The sequence below is a fragment of the Candoia aspera genome, chromosome 4 (genome assembly GCF_035149785.1).
Source record: "Candoia aspera isolate rCanAsp1 chromosome 4, rCanAsp1.hap2, whole genome shotgun sequence".
NCBI lineage: Eukaryota > Metazoa > Chordata > Lepidosauria > Squamata > Boidae > Candoia > Candoia aspera.
The window spans coordinates 109,116,323-109,138,727 of record NC_086156.1 but is presented as its reverse complement, the minus strand read 5'-3'; the positions used below and the strand labels follow the sequence as shown (position 1 = coordinate 109,138,727).

The 22,405-nt window shown below is 41.2% G+C and overlaps 1 protein-coding gene across 1 annotated transcript; it reads right to left on the bottom strand.

Moving 5' to 3' along the window:
* Positions 1-2,808: 2,808 nt before the first annotated feature.
* Positions 2,809-13,348, bottom strand: LOC134497004 (vomeronasal type-2 receptor 26-like). Its single transcript, XM_063302717.1, has 3 exons — positions 13,205-13,348; positions 7,627-7,753; positions 2,809-3,707 (listed from the first exon to the last, which is right to left on the bottom strand). The coding sequence occupies exons 1-3, from the start codon at positions 13,346-13,348 to the stop codon at positions 2,809-2,811; spliced, it is 1,170 nt and encodes a 389-aa protein (XP_063158787.1).
* Positions 13,349-22,405: the final 9,057 nt, after the last annotated feature.

The window sequence follows — 22,405 nt, the reverse complement described above, 5'->3', positions numbered from 1 at the left end:
TCTATCCTGACATTTGCTTTTAACCATTCTTAATGGGACCAGGTTTGGTCAGCTGTTCAGAGTCCTTTGGGATTGGAGCAGTGTGTAGTGCCTAGTAAATAAGCAAATAAAAAGGAAATATCATCTGGGGGCAAGTTTTTAATTGGGCTACATTGACAAAGTGGATAAATTTCAGAACAGAAAGTTCTAAAATCTGGGAGAGTCATTGTTTTCAGCAGTGTTTTATTGCAAAGTAAAAAATGCTGCTTGGTTCTTTTCACTCATTTCAAATGATGTTTAAAACATATCCTGATAGTCACATGATGTGGGGCATAAATTTGTTTCCAGCTTGGTGACTGACATGAGCCTCTACCCTATCAACCCAATCACTTGTCCACAATTGATATCTTATGGCCCTGTAACAAAGCCTCTTGATCAATGACACTGGAAATGGAAAGAGTTGTCATATCAATCAGAGTACTCCTTCCTATTTAATGTGGAATTTAATTGGTGCTATAAATCCTTGCTATTTTATGATATGCACAAAAATAACTGCACTCAGGGTCTGTTTAATAAAGCTGGGGGGCACTAATGGTCATCTGAAATTTAAGAAATTTATTAATTTCTAAAATTTATTCCCTCCCACCCTTCATTTATTTATTTTCCACTGCATTGAAAAGAGATTGCTGTCAGTTTTCAGTATATTCTAAATCTTTACCTTTACAAACTTTAATGTTTTAATTTTAATTAATGATCTATATATTTCATGATCCTGAGAATTGCCTTCTTTTATGTAAAAAATCAAACGATATACCATGGAACTCAATATTGTTCTTCACTTTCTTTAGCCTGCTTATAGCCCTGCTCCACAGATGAATACCCAAAATTAGAATTTTTTTCCCCTTCTGGATGTTCCCAGTTGCCCATGATCAACATTTTGGGGTTTGCCAACTTTTGTAGTATTTAAGGTTGATATCGATAGTGGATGTTCAGTTTTGGCACTGGCAGGGTAACAGAAATATTGCTCTGGAAAATATGGCCCATGTGTTGACTGTATAGGAAAGTTATCAAGTTATTCAGTGACGTTGGTAACATGGTAAACATAGTGTGCACGTATTCCACTCTGTGCATGGGTTTGTGTGTGTGTCTGTGTGTGTGTGTGTATGTATGAAGACACATACATACATAATCTAAGAAAATGGGCCAGGCATTTCCTCCGTGATGCTATATTTATTTATTATTCAAATTTTGCTACCTCCCATCTCCCCCAAAAGGGGGACTCTGGGTGGTTTACAATAAAATCAATAAAATCAAGACTATAATAATAACAATTAACATCTATAAAAACAATTACAGATATAAAATGCGATAAATAAGTATAAAATCCAAGAGGTTAGAAATTCTGATCAGGTGGGAGGGGCTCTAAGGCGTGAGCCAACCCCATGGATGGTTGCCCATCTGCCTGCCCCATGCGAGATGGCAGAACCAGGTTTTCAGGGCCCTCCTAAAGGTGAGAAGTGAAGGCGCCTGCCTCACTTCTGAGGGCAAGATGTTCCAAAGGGTGGGGGCAACTGCAGAGAAGGCCCATTTCCTGGACCCTACCAGATGGATTTCTCTTATCGATGGGGTCTGCAACACGCCCTCTATGTCCTTGACAATGCATTTTATTAAGACTGCAGACTCCTATTCAGATGAGGGAACTTATTTGAAATGAAGGAGATATCTTCTTGAGAGAAATATGGCAGATATTTAATGGATTGCTGTCTCTTACCATATGTAGAGTGGAAGAGAATATCTTGAGTGGAGAAAGCAGAGATCTTCCTCATGATGTTTTTGAAATGCACATGACAGCTCATAGTTACAGTGTCCACAATGCTGTCTATGCAACTGCACATGAATTGCATGTTCCTTATACTGTTCCTTAGAACCTTCTTCATCTACCATAATAGAAGGTAATCTCCTTAGAAGACAGCTTCCTCTTTCTTATTTGTCCTCCTCCTCTTCTTGGATGAGACATGCTGGCAATGTTGTACTACTGCTCTGTCCTTAAATTCTTCTGCAATTTTATTTTCAACTCCTTATTTAGGTATTAGAAAATACATTAATCTATATCTATATCTATATCTCTCTATATCTCTCTATCTACTGTATATCTCTATCTCTATCATCTATATCTATCTCACAAAAGTCTAAAGGTAAAGAAAAAATATATAAAAGCAAGGATAGAAGCAATAAATGGGTGTAGGGGAGGATAAAGTTTACTATGTCTATCAGTACAAAACATCTGGACAAGAGCCTTATTTTTCAACATGCAAGGATAAATATGTTGATGCAGATTAGTTAAGTATGATTATAATGAAATATGGTTACCATTTATTGCAATATTTATTCAGAAATACATACACATATCTCTGATTTTTTGTTTCAAATCATTTTCCTTCATGTTTATTTTTTAAAATAAGTTGTGTATTACTTATTGTATTGTGTATTACTTATTGTATTATGTTTATTTATGAGAGCAAGATGAAGGTGATGATGATGATGATGGTGCTGATATTTTCTTTCACAGCCTTGAGGTTTCTAATTTTTCCACAAAGACTCATTTCTCTGGGATATCTCCTGATATTGAAATCACCTTTCCCTTCTATCCTTTAATGAGAAATTTGGTGTTCTAGGAAATAAGTTGCCCAGCTGCCTTATCTGTAAAACATCATTATAGTTTAGACACATTACTTACATTCTGTTTCTCATCCAGTTTTTCAGGAAAACCTGTGAGCAATTTTTCTCCAGCAGACTAAAAGGATTTATAATTTACAGAGCCATAATTAATTATTCTCTCTTTATCAGTTGTTCCTTTTTGTTCAAGTCTGGCCTCAGCACAATCACATAGCATTTGGGGGAAAAGATGCAGCCCAGTAATCCAGCTGCAGAAGCCAAAATAGAGAAGATCTCCACCGCCACCATGTATTTGCCTTTGGTGCTTAGGTAGGTGGGAACAAATGATATCCAGACACTGCAAAAGACCAACATGCTGAAGGTGATAAATTTAGCTTCGTTGAAGCTGTCAGGTAACTTCCTAGCTAGGAAGGCCACGGTGAAGCTGACAGCAGTCAAGAACCCCATAAAGCCAAGGACAGTATAAAACATGGTGGTTGAACCATCATTACATTGCAGGACAATTTCTTCAGCCATGGAGTAAAGATCTGCATCTGGGAATGGGGGAGAAATTGCCCACCACACAGCACAAATTATGACTTGCACCAGGGAGCAAGATAGGACAATAGTGTAGGCTAGCCTTTTCCCCACCCATTTCCTCATTTTGGAACCTGGCTTGGTGGCCATGAAAGCAAGAACCACAATGGTTGTTTTCCCCAATATGCAAGAAAGGGCTACAGAGAAGATGATGCCAAAAGCAGTTTGCCTCAAGGGACATGTCACCCAGTTAGGTTGGCCAATGAAGAGCAAAGTGCAAAGGAAGGAGAGCAGGAGAACAATGAGGAGAATGTAGGTGAGGTTCCTGTTGTTGGCTTTGACTATGGGGGTGTCCCACTGTTTAATGAAGATTCCGAACATCAAGGCTGTGATGAAAGAAAAGGAGAGACTAACAGTGGCCAAGGCGATTCCCAATGGCTCTTCATAGGACAAGAAATTTGCACTCTTCAGAATACAAAGATTTTGAGCTTTGTTTGGAAATTGATCTTCTGAACAATGAAGACAGTCATCTGCATCTGAAAAATAAAACATTGTTGTCTCTCTATAAAAATTGTATGAGTTAGATAAGCATTTCTTAAAGTATGGTCCAAGGACCCTGGGAATCCCAAAACCCCCCTCAGGTTACATGAAATCAAAATTATTTCCCAGATATTAATGATATTTATAAAAAATTAAAACAATGACACTCTTCTCATTATTTTTTTTTAATTCACTAAAATATACATGTTTTTTCATGAAAAAAATTATGCTAATATCCAATGGGATTAATATTGTTATTCTCTATAGTTATTCTTATATGATTCATTAAATAAATATTCTACAAATGCATCAATTTTAATTTTTGATACTGTAAATATCAGTAAATATTACTGATACAGATGAAAGCTCTTTTGGGGTCCTGCATAATTTATAAAAGCGGGAAGGGGTCTGGAGAGCAAAATGTTTAAGGAATATTGAGTTAGATGAATTGTGAGTTAAGTAATGTGATTTGATTTACTCCAAATGAAGTTATGTTTTGTTTTGTTTTTTAATGTGAAGGCCTGCATTAAATGTAACAAAGTTATAAATAGGTATGATTTGTTGGAATCCAATACCCTGAAACACATAAGGTAGTTTAAGCGGATTTTCATTTAGGCACAATGGATAGATGTACAGCTAGGTATGTATATATTACACATTAAACACCCCAAATACCTAAAAGAGTTGTGGGTAAATATCATGGACAAGTCCCAAAGGGAGTGGCCTTTGGTTAATCCAGCCTTAACCCTTTTATAAACATAAAAGCAGCAGAATAGAGATGGCAAAAGGATACCAGATGATTCCTCCTTAATCTGTACCATGAAATGAACAATTTGGTGGATGGGGATGGTGGTGCTGCACATGTAAAATGGAAAAAAGAGAGAGAGAAAAAAAAAGGAAAAAAAACAAAAACAAAACTCCACTCCACATGGTTTACAAATTCAGGATAAGAAAATAGTGAACATACCAGAATAAATATTCTCTTTATACTCTCAGAAATAGGACATAAATTCCTGGCTGTCCACGGTATTCTCAGGAGTCTTCTCCAACACCAAAGTTCAAAAACATCAATCCTTTTCCTATCCTGCCTCTGCAAAGTCCAGCTTTTGCTTCCATAGAGCATCACAGAGAATACCATTGCTTGTGTAATTCTGATCTTTGTAAGTATAGCAACACCACAGGATTTGGATATTTTCCAAAGCCTTCTTGGCTTTTCTACCAAATGCTAGACTGTGGTGTACTTCTTATGTTCTTGTCCCTTTTCTGTTGGCCATTGATCCTAAAAGACAGAGGTTATCCACCACTGTAGTATCTTCATTGCCAATTTTAAGGCTGGTTGTTTCCTGTTCAGACTATGAGGTGGCCAGACAGGAATATTATCAAAAGCAACTCTTTATTAAGACAACTATTTACAACAATAAGTCCATGTGATAGATGAGGTAGGACTGTTTCTGATCAAGACCACCAGGCAACAACAGAAGACCAAGCAAGGTTGCAGGATCACACTGGGGCAGAACTGCAGGGCAGGATTCGCTGACCAGAACTGTGGAACTGGATGATTCTAGGAAACATGGCAAGGCTGGAACTGAAGACCAGAGCCTGCAATCTGGAACACCGGCCGAACTGGGCTGGCACATGGAGGCTGGGCGAGACTGAACTGGAAACACTGGACAAGGCTTGGCTCTGGAGGCAAGGCTGGGCTTGACTGGATATTCTAGGCAAGGCTGAGACTGGAAGCAAGTCTGGGCTGGACTGGAGACTCGAGGCAAGACTGTAGGCTTGAAACAAGGCTGGACTGTAGTGGAGAGTCTGGGCATGTCTGAGAACTTGGAACATGGCAAGACTGGGCAGGAGTTCCTGGACAAGGCTGGGTGCTTAGTGCACAACTAACTGGACTGGAGATCCTGGGCAAGACTGGAAGCTTGGAACATGATGAAACTGGTCTGGAGATCCAGGACTAGGCTGAGAGCTAGGGACAAGGCTTGAACACACTGGGAATCCGCTGGATGGCAGCGGCGAGGTCCAGAACTGGATGCAGGGCTGAGATTGCAAGAATCAGCAGGAAGAAGATCCTCTATCGCAACTTGCACAGCAGGCATGTCCTCAACACTGGGAAACACAGGTGCTGACTCCTCTCTGGCTACAGATGAGGTTTCAGACACAGGTAAGGACTCTTCTGCTGGGGCTGTGAGATTTACAGATCAGTTGTCTCCGGCAGCTTGCTCTACGCATGTCTGCCTTTTATGCCTATCCTTCATGCACCTGTTTCCTTCTGCAGCCAATTGGGCTGCCTCCTCCTTTGCACACTTTTCTGCACATCTTTTCTGTGCACTGATTGGTGGATTCAAATCCTCCTCCAAAGTCTGGCCAATCACTGTCTGTAACTTCTCCCACACTGCTGAGTCACTTCTGGGTTTTGCTTTCCTGGTTTCTGCCTGGTAAGTTTCTGTTTCCCCTTCTGACTCAGAATGAGTTTTGCTCTCTGAGTCAGAAGCTGGCTGAAACTCACAGGTAGTTGTACCTGTTGTCATTCGTTTGGTCTTCTTTATATTTAAGTTTAGTCCCATTTTTTCACTGTGCTCTTTGACTTTTATTACTAGAGCTTGCAGATCCTTTGCATTTTCAGCTATTGGAGTGGTGTCATCAGCATAGTGAAGGCTACTGATTTGTCTTCCTCCAATTTGAAAACCATGCTCATCTACTTCTAATCCAGCTTCCCTTAATATATATTCAGCATATAGGTTGAATAAATAGGGGAGAGTATTCAACCTTGTCTCACTCCATTGCCAACCTGGAGCTTGTTCATTTCACTATGTTCTGCCTGTACTGTGGCTGACCTGCATGTAAGTTTCGCAGGATGACAATGAGATGTTCTTGGATTCCCATTTTTCTGAGCACATTCCACAGCTTGATGTGATCAATGCAATCAAAGGGCTTTCTATTATCAATGAAGCACATAATGAGTTCTTTGGGATATTCCTTGGCTTTCTCAATTATCCAGTGTGCATCAGCAATAATGTCTCATGTTCCTCTCCCTTTTCTCAAGCCAGCTTGAACATCTGGCATCTCCTTTTCCATATGGGGCTCTAAGCTGCATCGGATGACCCTAAGCCAGCATGGGAAATTAAGGATATTGTACAATAGTTTGTACACTCCGTTAATTCTCCTTTTTGTGGGTACTGGAATGTAGACCAACCTCTTGCAATCTGTTGGCCACTATGTCATTCTGCAGATTTGCTGGCATAGCTTGGTTAGAAGCTTGACTGATTCTTCTTCCGCTGCTTGCCATATTTCAGTGGGTATTCCATCAGTTCCTGTAGCCTTCTTACTTAGCAATGATTGGAGTACTGATCTAACATCATCTTTAGGAATTGAGGTTCTTGTAATTAGATAATATTGTCTAAGGTATCTTGTATGTTGGCTTCTCTACTATACAGTGCTTTTTTCATTCAAAATCTTTGTGATTCTGTACTATTGAGCTAACTGACTCTGTTATTCTTCTCAGATGATCAACTGCACAGCTGTTCCCTTGGGCCAAAGATCTAGTTCTGAGAAGAAACATTCAGGGTTCTCTCCAAGGTAACAATTTGCTAACATGGGAAGTTGCGCAAGAACAGCAACAACAAAAAAGCTGTCCTATAAAGTGCTTGAGTATTCATTTTTGGTATTTTCAGGAAGGCATCAAGACCAAGATGAAAGATGAAAGATGGAAGATCAAGATCAAGATCAAGATCAAAGATCCCTGCTTAGAAATGGCAAGACATCCTTCTCCGTTCCCTTGTATAATTCCCACATCTCTTTCCTAAATGATAATAAACTTTTTTAAATGGTGGGCCAATGTGGCTTAAACACGAGTTCTTTGGAATATAGAAAGAAAGTATCAGGGATAAAATCTATATAATGGATATCGCCTACCTGTTTGGTTTGCAATCTTTCCTTTAGGACAACGAAGGCAATCGTAGCAGCAGAATGGCTTCCCTTCTACTTTTATCCTGCTATAACCAGAAGAGCACTTGTCATTGCAAACAGAAAGGGGCCACATCTGTTGATCATTAAAAATTGAAAGCTGGAATTACTTTTCAGCAGTCAAAAAATCATTGTTGTTCCAGAACTTGTATGTCATCAACTTGCTACCTCATCAAATCTTACTTGCTCCTTGCAATAAAATCAGGTAGCTCTCCATTGATTGATGAAGGGGCAATCCCTTTGTTTAACATTCCCATAGCAACCCACTAATCTCTGTATTCAAGAAGTGTGTTCCCTCCCTTCTTCCCACTAAGACAATGGCTTTCTTCTGAGTAGGTAAGTAGAGCAGAAAGTAACTTCAGATCTATTGCTTATGAAAATGTACGTATGCCTGCATCATCATATCAATATGTAGGTTTACATTATTTCCTTTTCCTCTAATGTATAAATATCAGTGCATTCCTTCAGCCTGCAAGGGAGGCACCCACCATCTTGGTGAGCACTCCTCCAGTGTGCACTGTTTAATAAGTACTGCCGTTCAGCCTTGATTATTTGCTTTGGGTCCTGCATTTCATTCCACAGAAATTGGTGTTAGCAGTGGGATTCACAATGTTTGAGCTGCAACTGGAGATGACATCAGAGTGCCCTGTCAGGATAAGTATTGTTGTGTGCTTGATCCCCTGTCCCTTTCCTGCTGCCACATGAGGGCACCAATAAAAGTGTGTGTAAGGCACTCTGTGTCTAAAAATCTGTTTTGGCTAGGGAGGTGTGTTGGATGTGTGGGGTCATTCCAAGTTCCAAGCTGCACCTGGCCTTCCTGTTAGCTTAACAGAGATGACCTGAGATGTCTAGAAAGCAAGGGGGAGCTTGGTTTTGGCAGAGTGATTGTGTCCCTTTTGTGTTGAGCTGAACCATCCCCCAAGGTTCTGCTCAAATTCCTTTTCCCCTATTGTCTCAATTGACTGAAGTTGCCTTAAGCTGCTAATAGGCAGGGAGGGAACGTGCCTGTGTGTTTCTCCTTTATGAGCTGTGAACAAAAGTGAATGGATGTGTAAGAAATCATAAAAAGCTGATCTTCACTGGTTGAGACAGCAGCCCACTACATGAATCTAAGGACCAAATAATCAGTGCAGAAAAAGGAAAAGCCAACAAAGAGGAAGAAACTCTGAACCTAGATGCAGACAGTGACCAGAATATCAGATAAGTAAAAAACAACAAAAGCAACAAAAACTGAATGGGAATTAGAGTCTCCAGAAGAAGCAGTGGTTTGCACCAGGAGTGGTCAAATACAAGGAACTGTGCACAGGAAGTGGACAAATACACTGGACAACTTTCACAGGAAGAGAAGAGGTCACAGTGGGGCTCCTTTTAACTTGAGACTGCTGGGGGCAGTCTGAGTGCCTGCCACCCCTTTCCTTGACCTGCCACCCTTGTCCTACTTCCAAAAGGATTAGGATGACCTGACTCCAGTCTTGTGTCCTCCAGGGAGGAGCCATGGGAGACAAGAGTGGGAGTGCGGGACCCACAATAGTGTGGGCACTTCCACCTGTAAGACCTTTGCCTGTTGGAGAAGGAGCTATAATCAGCTCTGGTGGAGCAGGTCAGGTATTTGAGAGGGAGTACCTGGGCATGGTGAGGAAACCTCAGGAGCTTCCTGCTTTCTGAAAAAATCAACTGGACTGCAGGCAATGGAATCACAAAAAACCAACATGAAAAGCTAGCACAACTGAAAGTGGCCAAGACCAACAACAAGCTTGTTTAAAGAAAATCCCTGAAGGCTTGGAATGCCAGAAACCTCTTGGTTCAGCTAGGAATGGGTAAGAAACAAGGTTTTAAAAAAAAAACAAAACTGGCAGAGATTTTTGGAAAATTATGGTAAACAAAATTGGTCAGAATGGGGAATTCTTTTAATGGTTGTCAACTTTCCACATCCTCTCTAGTTCCTCTTTCCGGCCCTCCTATTTCTCCAGCTACTCATACTCCTTCCTCCTGATGTTGCTGTCACTTGTCACCGCTACACCTATCTCCATCGAAGTTTTAGGGTCCTTGTCTACTATGTCTCTCTCTCTCTCCCCCCCTCTCTCTCTCCTTCTCCTTTTAATCTTAATTCTACTTCTACCTATATTAATTTTCAAAGTTTGAATGTTGCTAAAAATATTCTACATGAACTGATTTAGTCAGAAAGAAGATAGATGCTTTTTAAAAGGTAATATATCTCCAAGAAATTGGGGATGTACAGTCAAGGTATTTAGCAATTGAGGAAAAACTATAAAATTAATGTGATGAAATTGAGAACTCCCCAGGTCAAAAACTTTTGGAGATATTTCAGGCATTTTATGAAAACACAGTCCTGCCATATTAATATCATGTATCTCAGTAATTTTTAAGGGCTGGTAAGGATCCTCCACCTTGTAGAAGCTAACCCAGTAGAGGTTAGCTACTTTCTCTTCAGGTATATAGTTTTTTAAACAGTAATAAAATGCCTATACCTTTTAAATATAATATCACATATTATATTAAAACAAAATCAGGAGGCGGAGGAGGAGGAGGGGGAGGAAGAGGACTGCATTCTCGTGACATGGATTGAAAATTGTCTTATTCACCCTAAGATATTCAGTTCAGGTCAGGGTTTTTTCTGCATGTATTTGTGTGTTTGTATAAGATTTCTAACTTTATGGTGATCATGTTAATGAGTCACTTTAAGAAAGTGTCAATTTGTGCCTGTAACTCCTGAAGAATCTGTCTGAAAATGAAAATAATAATAATAAAAAAAGAAAATACATTATTCCCCATGGTTTGATATTGGCACCAAAACTACCTGGTTAAACATGGTGGGCCAGATTATTTCCTCTGCAGAAATAGTAAGAAGCTTGTCTGGGGGAGCCATTGGAGCGACGTTTCCAACTTTGATTCGATGATACGACTGGTTGGGGAATGTGACCCAGTTGACAATATGAAATCCAGTTGCTAGTTCTCCTCTTTCATCAAAGGAAACCATTTCTCCAGCACTGTTGTTGAATGAAACAGTTCTCAGATACCTATGAAGCTAAACGGAAATAACTGGTAGGAATGTTAAAAGATTGGAAATAATGAGCAAGTATGAATGAAAGATCTTTCTTAAGCTATGTGTCAGCCTCTTCAGGCAGACCAGTCAGCAAACATATTGCAAAATATCTAGTTTTATTGTTGTAGGGTATGACAACAGAAACCTGAAAACCTGCTAGAGTTTCCCTCTAAGGCAGGGAAACTCTGCCTTAGGATCTGTTCCTCACACTCCCTTCTTTCCCAGGGCTGAGTTGTTATTTACTTTCTCTTAACAGTCCTTCTAATGACCTTTGTATCCTTTGTCAATGGCATCTCTGCCCTCCTCTACATTATGTTGAGAATTTCTTTAGCATTCCCATGCTTGCAGGAAGCAATATTATCATCTATGTCAGCTGAAGCAACAGTGTTAACTTCACCTTTCATGAAATCCTGGTTATTTTCTATTGTTCTGGAACTGTGTTAGCTATACATCCCAAAACACCAGCTGAACACTTATATGACTGGCTTTTGGATAAAGGGATATTTACATTCATTGCAATTTACCTGCCACAACTCTTGATTTAGGGTTCTGAGATCCCAAGCATTTCCTTTTTTTCTGCGTTTGGCTTTGGATGAAAGCATGGCTTGCAGAGCATGGGCCAGTGCATAGATGGCATTGTAGACACTGTAACTTTGCCCAGTTAAACTAGTTTCAAGCACGGATTCAGGAAGGGTCTCCAGTGCCTCCTCACCAGTGCATGCCTTGCCACTGTCCTCATCTAACATAGCATTTGCGAAAGAACATTCAAATGCATGTTCCCAAAACAGTCTTGTCAAACTGTCTTCTTCTTCAGAAGTCGGCTTTCTCATCTGAATAAATTTCCTAAACCCTAATATCTCCTTTGAGGAAACTGCCAACGATAGTGCCCCATGGATGAAGTCCAGACCCCTATTTCTTTGAAAGGGGAGTGATGTGAATTCCATCTGTGCTGGCATTATCCAAACTTTATCTTTTCTCTTCATTGGCATGTCCTCATATTCGGAAATATAAGGAAACATTCTAAAAACAGGCATGTCCTCATTTTCACAATATATGATCACAACGTTGACAGTACTTCTCATAATAACAATGTACATCATAACATAGCCATTAAGTTGAACTTCAATGTCATTGGTAACAGATTCCTTTGGCATTTCTTCCATGAAGTCAAAACAGATTCCTTACTTGGAAAATATATCAAGCCTATTCTGTATAAACCTCTTTCCTTTTTCAGGGTTTTGGACAATGAGCCCAATCCATTTCCACTGGAAGTGAAGCAACAGTTGGATGATCCCCATAATTTGAAGGTCTTCATTTGGAAATAACTGATGGAAGAAAGCAGCTTCTATGTCCTCATCCATTCCTGCAGCTGAACCATATATGAGCTAAGAAAAAGGAAGAAATTGGAGCATACTTTATATTTCCAAATCAACATACTTCTCTCTATTTTTCAGTATGTGTACTGATAAAAATATTAATATTCTCCAAACTAGAGCAGAGTGGAGATAAGTTCTATGGGGATGGTTTATTTTTTCTTTTAACATGGTGACTTTCTAAAGCCTCAAAAATATATGAACTGCAAGGATGCATATGAAGTACTGGATTTTGCTGGATTTAAACACATGGTTCAGTGAAATAAATTTCCATGGGATTAGGAATATGCAGCTTTCTAGAAAATTGAATAATTCCTGTCTGTCCCTCCCTGGATGAAATATAGTTAGAATATGTCTACCTTTAGTATGCTTCTAATACCAAGAATATCAAGCAATGTTGGCTATCCCTTTGTTTTGAAGGTCTCTGACACAAAACATATTCATCATCGAGAAAAAACTTTGGAATATATTAAACTAAATCAATGAGTGACCAGATATATTTTTAATAAAAAAGGGATCCATATATTTTGATTACAATTCTTCTGTTGTTTTCCAATAGTTGAATAATACTCTCCTATTTTACTTAACTATATCAATTGAATTTATCAATTAAGGGATAAAACTCCATTCTGACAACTAAAAAATTGAACATGCTTGATATTTTGGTGAATACATAAATCTAGTCCTTCATGAAATTAACCTGAAGTAGATGAGAAAATGTACTGATATGTTCCATTGTATATCCATGTGTACTCGCATTAAGAAAGGAATATCCATACATGGTATTTGGACTAGATCTACATTTAATTATACTTAGAGTCAACATGTTCCCAGGTGAGTTTATTGGGTAGTCTTTATTTCTCTTTTATTTATCACTACACGCAAACCACAAATGATTGCCTAAAGGTGTGAATGATTTGTGGGACTTGACTCCTTTCTTTCAGGGATAGGCCTTACCTGTGATATTATGTCATTGCTCAAGGCATCTTACATTGTGGTCTATTTCTTAATTCTTTTCCTTTTTTACCATTTTCTATGTCCAGACAACAAATCTTCTTTAGCATAGCAATCTTTTAAGAAAACATCTTACCTGTGGCATCTTGTAAATGCTCAGAATATTTGACATGAACTGGCCAATGTAAGCATTATGTCCTGCAATCACAGATATTACATTGTCCTTGAGATCACACTTGTAGTTCGGGATGAACCTTCCCTTGGTAGAGAGAAGCTCCATGGAAGCGAGATAGATCCATCTTGCCAGGACATAGCTATTGGAGATGTGGACACCGAGGGTGATATTAGGCAAGATCCAGGCATTTCCATTGATAATCTTTGATTGCAAGTTCCAAAGCCAAGATGTGCTGGTAGTTTTGCATATGGAACCTGAAATAAGTGTTAGAACATACATTTCCAAATCTGGAATTGGCTGTATCCTCATTTATGTTTTTTATCACACAAGATTAGATTATACAGCCCATAAGCACTGAAGCAGGTAGGTACCTTGGCATTTAGGCAAGCCAGTTCTTCGAATATCTGTCTAAGACAACCAGTCTCAAGACAGAGGGCAAAGTTTTGTAACAATAGATATAAAACTCTCCCTGGAATACTGGGCTGTAACACTCCACTTCTTTTCACCCATTGGAGATGGCCCTAAATGTCGTGGTGATGGTCAGGGCTGAACTGCAAAATGGAATAATCAACAATAATTAACAAAGTTTTCCTTAATTAAGGGGTCCTGATTTAATTTTACCTCCTACCCTAATCTTCTGCTCCACCATTTCCACCTCCTCTTTATTTTCCTTTTTCTTCTTCCCCACAATTTTCTTTCTCAGTGTATTGAAAAAGGAAATTCAATTGTCACCCTATTATACTTTAAGACACTGGAAATTTCTGAGAAGAATTTGATACAATAGCTGCATGCAGGACTAACTGCACTCATGCAACCTTCTACAGCTGATCACTATTATGAAGCAATGGGGTGCCATTGCATACATTATTTATTTTGTACTTCACCTACTTATAGCCACATAAACAAGAAATGTGCTAAAATTAACCTAATGTCTACTAAAATATATATCAAGGAGTGTGTTGGAAGCTATCAGAATAAAAACACATTGAAAAATATCTTGTGTAAGAAAAATCAGATGATAATTGAAGTAAGAATAGTGATATTAAGAAGAAAGAGAATTAATAATACAGCAAAGGCAATCTAGGATTCATCCCCCACCGTAATTCAGCCATGCCACAGACTTTATTACTGTATTTCCATTGCTTAGAACGAGTAATTACATACATGAAATCATCAACCAGTTCATCTGATGGATTCCTTGTGAATGTTACTTTTTCAGACATCATGTAAATTTGAGAAGAAATGCCACCAATGACTAAATCTTCTGAATGGTACTGCTTGTGCTTAATAAGCGGCTGGTTTCCTACAGAGCATTTACCAAGAGGTGTCTCACATTCTACATGCAAGAAAAACATTGTTGCAGATGCAAAGAAAAATACCATCCTGCAGACCAATTTATCTCTCGGCCACCTCTTCACTCTATTAGAATTAAGCATGTGAAATAGGTCAACCTGATATATATTATTCCAGGAGGCTGCTCTTTCGTCAGAAGTGGACTGCCTTAAAAATCAAAATAAAACGTCTTTGCCCTCCAGCTGTTCCCGGGGGGGGGGGGGGATATTGTATTTTTGTTGCTGTCGAAATACATTATTTTGTAATATTTTCATTAACTCCTTAGAGATTGAAAATGATAATTGATAACGATTGTACAGAGCTACACATGCTCAGGTGCATATCCCAATCTGTGATACACAGGGAATTGTAACTGGGAATTATGGACAAAATAATAGTAAAGGTAAAGGTAAAGGTTTCCCTTGACGTAAAGTCCAGTCGAGTCCGACTCTAGGGGGCGGTGCTCATCTCCGTTTCTAAGCCTTGGAGCCGGCGTTGTCATAGACACTTCCGGGTCATGTGGCCAGCATGACGACTCGGAACGCCGTTACCTTCCCGCCGAAGCGGTACCTATTGATCTACTCACATTTGCATGTTTTCGAACTGCTAGGTGGGCAGGAGCTGGGATTAACAACAGGAGCTCACCCCGCTGCGCGGTTTCGAACCGCCGACCTTCCGATCAACAGCTCAGCGGTTTAACCCGCAGCGCCACCACGTCCCTATAAAATAATAGTAGCAGGGGGGAAAAAAAAAAAACCTAAATTAGAAAAGTTAGAAAGTTTCCTTCTCCAGTACCTTTACTTGGTTTTCAAAGGGAGAAAATCACTGAATTCAAATGGAAATTTCAGTCATTATGAATTAAACAAAAAATTAAATCAAATTAAATTAAATTCTGTTAAATTAAATTTTGATCTCACTCTTGAGAAGTGTCTTTCTTATGACCATTGGAAAAATATCTCTGGACGTAATCAGTTAGACCCAGTAACTGATGTATTGTTTATGTGCCATCAAGTCATTTTTGACTCTAAGCAACCATGTAGATAGATTTTCTCCATGATGATCTCTCCCTAACGTGGTTATACCCACATGGATTTAATGGCAAATTCATAGCTTTGCTGTAATTAGACATTCTAGATATATGTGCAAACATATACGTTTAATCTAATCTTAATTGAAACTCAAATAAATAACCTGAGTAACTGAAGAAGGGTGTTCTATAGGTTCTAATATCTAAGTATGGATTCAGTGTGTATTTCTGTAGGAAACAACATAATTAGACTAAATTGACAAAATAAGCAGAGAAGGGGCAGTATTATAAGCTTCCTTTCCTAGATACTTTCCCACTTATAGGCACCACTCTCCTGTTGGCCACCACATATTGCAAGAGGCCTTTGCATGAGTTGTGTATCAGCCAGGTAACCTAAATCACCAAGAGTGGGAAAATTTAAGCTAAGCTGCTCATACTTTACTATGTCTTTGGGACTGCTGGTTCTCCCAAGGCAAGGAGTAAACAGTCTGATTCCAGATATGAACATCCCACTTGAAAAAAAGGGTGTCTAGCCCTTTTTATCACTAGGTGGGAAGAAAACAGAGACAATTATTGGAACTTTCATTTCAGTGTAAAAGGGGCTCAGATTTGATCTGTAAAAGTTGTGGTGTCCTGTTCAGAGTATGCACCCGACAGGTTCTCAATAAAGATTCTTTATTAAATAACTATTTACAATAAATAAGTCCTTGAAATACGAAGACTGGATAACGAAGACCAACTGGGCACAGCAAGATGACGGAGAGGATCTTCCACTGGAGGTGAGACTGGACTCTATGAGCTGGAGATAGCAGTTCTCGAACTGGATCAATACTGGAACAGCATGGACACTAGGTGACTGGCTCCCTGGACCTGGAAGCAGGACTACGAGCAGCAGACAGGGATAAACTGAAGACTTGGCACAGGACTCGAACTCAGAGCAAGGGTAGTCTCAACTGAGGTTTCTGGACTAATTTGGGAACTCATAAATGAAGTCTCAAAAACAAGGCTTGGAACTTGTGCTGGACTGGACTCAGCTGGAAGCTGGAAGCATCAGATTAGGCTGGAAACTCTGGACAGGAGACTTGGAGCAGAGCTTGGAACTAGGCTGGACTCGGCTGGAAGCTCCGGATTAGGCTGAATTCTCTGGACAGGAGACTTGGAGCAGAGCTTGGAACTAGGCTGGACTTGGCTGGAAGCCCAGGACTAGGCTGAATTCTCTGGACAGGAGACTTGGAGCAGAGCTTGGAACTAGGCTGGACTTGGCTGGAAGCCCCGGACTAGGCTGAATTCTCTGGACAGGAGACTTGGAGCAGAGCTTGGAACTAGGCTGGACTTGGCTGGAAGCTCCGGATTAGGCTGAATTCTCTGGACAGGAGACTTGGAGCAGAGCTTGGAACTAGGCTGGACTTGGCTGGAAGCCCAGGACTAGGCTGAATTCTCTGGACAGGAGACTTGGAGCAGAGCTTGGAACTAGGCTGGACTTGGCTGGAAGCCCCGGACTAGGCTGAATTCTCTGGACAGGAGACTTGGAGCAGAGCTTGGAACTAGGCTGGACTTGGCTGGAAGCCCCGGACTAGGCTGAATTCTCTGGACAGGAGACTTGGAGCAGAGCTTGGAACTAGGCTGGACTTGGCTGGAAGCTCCGGACTAGGCTGAATTCTCTGGACAGGAGATTTGGAGCAGAGCTTGGAACTAGGCTGGACTTGGCTGGAAGCCCAGGACTAGGCTGAATTCTCTGGACAGGAGACTTGGAGCAGAGCTTGGAACTAGGCTGGACTTGGCTGGAAGCCCCGGACTAGGCTGAATTCTCTGGACAGGAGACTTGGAGCAGAGCTTGGAACTAGGCTGGACTTGGCTGGAAGCCCCGGACTAGGCTGAATTCTCTGGACAGGAGACTTGGAGCAGAGCTTGGAACTAGGCTGGACTTGGCTGGAAGCTCCGGACTAGGCTGAATTCTCTGGACAGGAGACTTGGAGCAGAGCTTGGAACTAGGCTGGACTTGGCTGGAAGCCCAGGACTAGGCTGAATTCTCTGGACAGGAGACTTGGAGCAGAGCTTGGAACTAGGCTGGACTTGGCTGGAAGCCCCGGACTAGGCTGAATTCTCTGGACAGGAGACTTGGAGCAGAGCTTGGAACTAGGCTGGACTTGGCTGGAAGCTCCGGACTAGGCTGAATTCTCTGGACAGGAGACTTGGAGCAGAGCTTGGAACTAGGCTGGACTTGGCTGGAAGCCCAGGACTAGGCTGAATTCTCTGGACAGGAGACTTGGAACAAGACTTGGAACTCAGAACTAGGCTGGACTCAGCTGGAAGCACCATGTGTGCCACGAACTCAGATCCTGAGCAAGATAGGTGAAAATCTCCGAAACTCGCTGGAGTCTGCAAAGTGCAGTCACAATGAACTGTGATCAAGCAGTGGTGCAGAAAACTCCCAAATTGGCTGGTTGGAGGACAGGAAACTTGTCCTCAAACAAATGGTTGGCTCTGTCTAATGGAATAGTTATATAGGGTAAAGATCTGTTCTTCCTCTGATGTTGTTCTTGTTGTTACTATTATTATTTGCATGTGTTGGAATGACATTACACACCACTGTATTCTTATCAGCACAAATAACTTGTTCTTTCACTAACATCCAATCCTTTTCAAACCACGGTTTAGAAAAGATGGTAGAGATGATGAGTAACCAAGATGCTACACTCAGGATTAGTTGGATCACCTGCCTATGTTAGGCAGTGAACTTGGAAGAGATCATGAGAGCTACTGCCTTCTGTGTCACCTTGCTCTGCAAATATGAGGGAAGACTGTGGATTCCCAAAGTGCAAGAAACCAATGTTGTAAAAGTAACCAAGTTGGCTTTATTCAGGGGCTCTGGTAGAAAAATCAGTTTCCTTTCCTTATTAGTTGCTCTTTGGAGTCCTTGGTGCTCTCTGAGCCTTGTTGTTTTCTTGCAGACATTTCACTGCCAGACCAAGCAGCATCTTCAGTGCAAAAAGGGAGTGGGCCTTGCTCTCTGTTTATATACTGTGGTTTGTCCCGCTTGTGTTGGTGGGGGTGTTGTTCTCTCCTTGGGAGTTCCTTGATTGGGCTGTTGTTTGCTGATGGGTTGACTGACTGAGTTAAGAGTCCCTTGATTAAGGTATAATGTTCTGTTTGATTGTTCATCTGGTGTTAATCTTGGTGTTAATCTTTGCACACTGGGTGTCGATTCCTGGCAAGGAGGTGTTCGGGTCTTTTGGCTTTTCTATTGTCTTTTTTGAATGGAGTATACAAGTTGTTTACCTCTATGTGTCTGTTGATGGCTGCTTTGTCTGAGTGCCAAGCTTCCAGGAATTCTCTAGCATTTTTGGATTTGGCCTAGTTCAGAGTTTTCCAGTTGAAAGTCTGGTTGAGTCTGTCCATGTGTTGTCAGATTAAGGTGTTTTCACAATGAAAACTTATCTCTCTTGCTGTGCATTAGATGCCCATGAAAATGGGAACCAGGAAAATAAATAGTACCAAGGTCACACAGTTGGGCAGGACTAGAACTCATGATCTCCCAGTTTATGTAATCTCTAAAATTCTTTCTTCTTGTGTTTCACACTCTTTATAGTTTTTATTCTTTTTGTAGTTTTCTGTGTTTTTTTGTAGTTTTATTATATCTTTCAAACTTAATAAAATTCTTATTTAAAAAAAAAAGATAGGGAGAGGGTGAGAGACCTGCTGTTTAAGGAGAGCACAAGTACATCTTAACTCACTGATTCATGCTATGACTTTAAGATTGTTTCCCTCTGTCAAACCATCTTTGACCTGAACCAATCATATTATACTGTCATTCTTCATAGCAGAACCTGCATTAAGCAGAGGATTGACAAAATTGTTGAGGTTTTCCTACTAATGATTAAGACTGCTATTGTACCTAATCATTTCGGCTCGGTGAAGAGGTTGTATTTGATTGTCTCCTCTCACATCCTTCATGCAAGTTGCCTGTGGGGAGGAAACCTGCCCGGACTTGTTTCTTACTTCCTCTTTTTTCTCTGCCGGCAATGGAGCCAAGCAAGGCTTGCTCCAAAGGGGAGCTAAGTCCCTTAAATATGTGTTGCTTTTGTTTTGCTTTCTGTAAATAAATTATTTTTATAGAAATGTTTGGTGTGTGACTTTTTTTGACCTCTCCTGGGCTAAAGGCTTTCCCAGCATCTGCTAACAGGTTATGTGCCCAGTAAACAGCCTAGTAAAACCCAGAGAGAAAAGAGAGATCAGCTCCACACCTCATGCACAATTTAAAGGCAGGTAGCAAAGACCATGTGAAGATTTTCTTTGGAGCCACCTGGAGATTTTCCAGCAACTGCTGGTCTACAGGACAAAGAAGCCAGCTGAGGTGACTTGCAAAAGAAGGAAGAAGCCATGGCTACCTCCCAGCCCTCAGCGATGCCTCTGGAGTGCCTATCAGAGACCAACTATTTGAATTTGGCCCTGAAGATGGAGATCTATCTTCGCAGAGAGAATCTTTGGCTGCCAATTGGTGAGCAAAACCCCCCAAATCTCAGTGCTGAATGGCTGAGACAGGATGAGTGGGCTAGAGCCACCATTATCTTGGGAGTTGAGGACAATCAGCTAGTCCACGTGCAAGGCATGCAGTCTGCAAAGCAACTTTGGGACGCTTTGAGAGACTTATATGTAAAGGCAACAGCAGGGAGTAAAGTTACTCGGACGAAAAACTGTACGGAGCCTACCTTGCAGAAGGAGATAGCCCTTCCTGAGCACCTGCATTATATTCAGCAGCTGTTTGTTGAGTTGCAGGAGAGAGGAATGGAATTTACACCTCTCACAAAATCATATATCCTCCTGTCCTCACTAAATGCAACGTGGGACACGCTGATCTGTACCCTGGAGGCTATGACTGAAGCAGACCTCACCCCATCGTATGTTACACAGTGCTTACTCGCTGAATGGGAGAAGAGAGAGGAAAGATCCCCCCCATCTCTTCTGGAAAGCTGCAATACCAGAAAACGAGGGAAAAGAAGGGAAAGGAACCTGAGGCCACAGCGCTAGCAAGCCAGCGATGCTTCACTTGTGGTTCAGCTGGACATTTGCAGAAAGCCTGTGCCATGAGAACCAAGAGTAGAAAGACAGAGAAGAAAAACACAAGGGCAACACAGAAGAAGGCTCTTCAGACAACCCAGATTGCACAGGTTGCTGAGAAGGGTAATTCTGATGTATGGGTGTTAGATTCTGGGGCCAATTGTCATTTATGTAATTGTAAAAGCTCTTTTGTGTCACTGTCTAAAACTGAAAGACAAAGTGTATCTTTGGCTGATGGGTCTGTGACCAAAATTATGGGACAAGGTGACTTGTATTTATCCTGCTTAGGAGAAACTGTAAAAGGTGTGTTGTATGTGCCAAATTTACAATCAAACCTTTTATCTGTGGCACCATTGGCTGCAACAGGGTATATCATAACATTTAAGAAAAATGGTTGTGGGATACGAAAAAATGGGAAATTGTGTGCTACTGGTATGTTGAAAGACTCCTTGTACATTGTGCAAAATGCAAGGAAGCCAAGCTGCAAGGCTGCAGTTGGCAACAAGCCATATCATGACCAATGTGTACACCTGATGCACAGGAGATTTGGTCATGCTAATTTCAAGTATATAGCACAAACGCCACAGCTGTGTGCTGACCTAAAGATAAAACCCTGTGATAAATACTTAGACTGTGTAGTTTGCAAAGAATGCAAAACACTAAAAGCTCCTGTGAGTAAGCACAGTGACAGAGTTACAACTAGACCTTTGGAAATTGTACACTCTGACATTATTGGTCCTTTTGCTCCAAGTCTTGGACAAGCAAGGTATGCAATGACCATCATTGATGATTTCTCAAGATACACATTTATCTACATCTTAAAACATAAAGATGAAGCATTTGAGAAATTTAAAAGTTTTGTGACATGGGCAAATGGAAAATTCCCTAGGCCTGTATCTACACTCCAATGTGATAGAGGAGGAGAATACCTTTCTCACAAATTCAGAAGTTTCCTAGTGGAAAAAGGGATAGAACAAATTCTTTCTAACCCTTACACCCCTCAGCAAAATGGTGTTGCTGAAAGAAAGGGCAGAACCTTGCAAAATGCGATGGAATGTATGATTAAAGATTCACAATTATCTTTTAAGTACTGGGGAGAGGCCATATCCACTGCCACTTATTGTCATGAGTGCCGTTGAGCTGAAGTCATCAGCGCAATGGCACACATGACAATAGCAAGGAAATAGGAGAAGGGGCTCAAGATAAGTAGCCATCAACTCACAACGACTAACGGCCAACAAACAATAACTAAACGGATCACGGAGCACACCCAAGCCATCAGCGCCAATACAACGGAGATCGCCCAGCTGACAGCAATCACTGGATGAATAGAAAACCCGATGATGGGCGATCCCGGAACGCCAGCGGGGCCTCACAACCCCTCACCCACCGCAGGGCAACGTATTGGACAAAGGGGGGTGACGTGACCGCGAGTGAGGGGGCGCTGACCGGCGCGGGGTATTTAAACCCCGCACCGGCGCGCTCCTGTCACTCTCAGCTTTTTTCTTCCGACGCTGTAACTGCACTGTGAATAAACCAGAGCCTGATCCATCGAACCAGTGTCTGAGCATTATTCAGAGGCAGGCAGCGCACGACATAAAGCTGAGAGTCATAAACTCAGCCTCGCCGAGCCCCACCGGACGACAACGAGCCGCGGGAGGAATAGACGGCGAGAAGACCAGCAAGATGAAGCCGGAGCGACGCGGGCAAGGAGGGCGAGCCGCACGGCAAGAGACAGAGGAGGA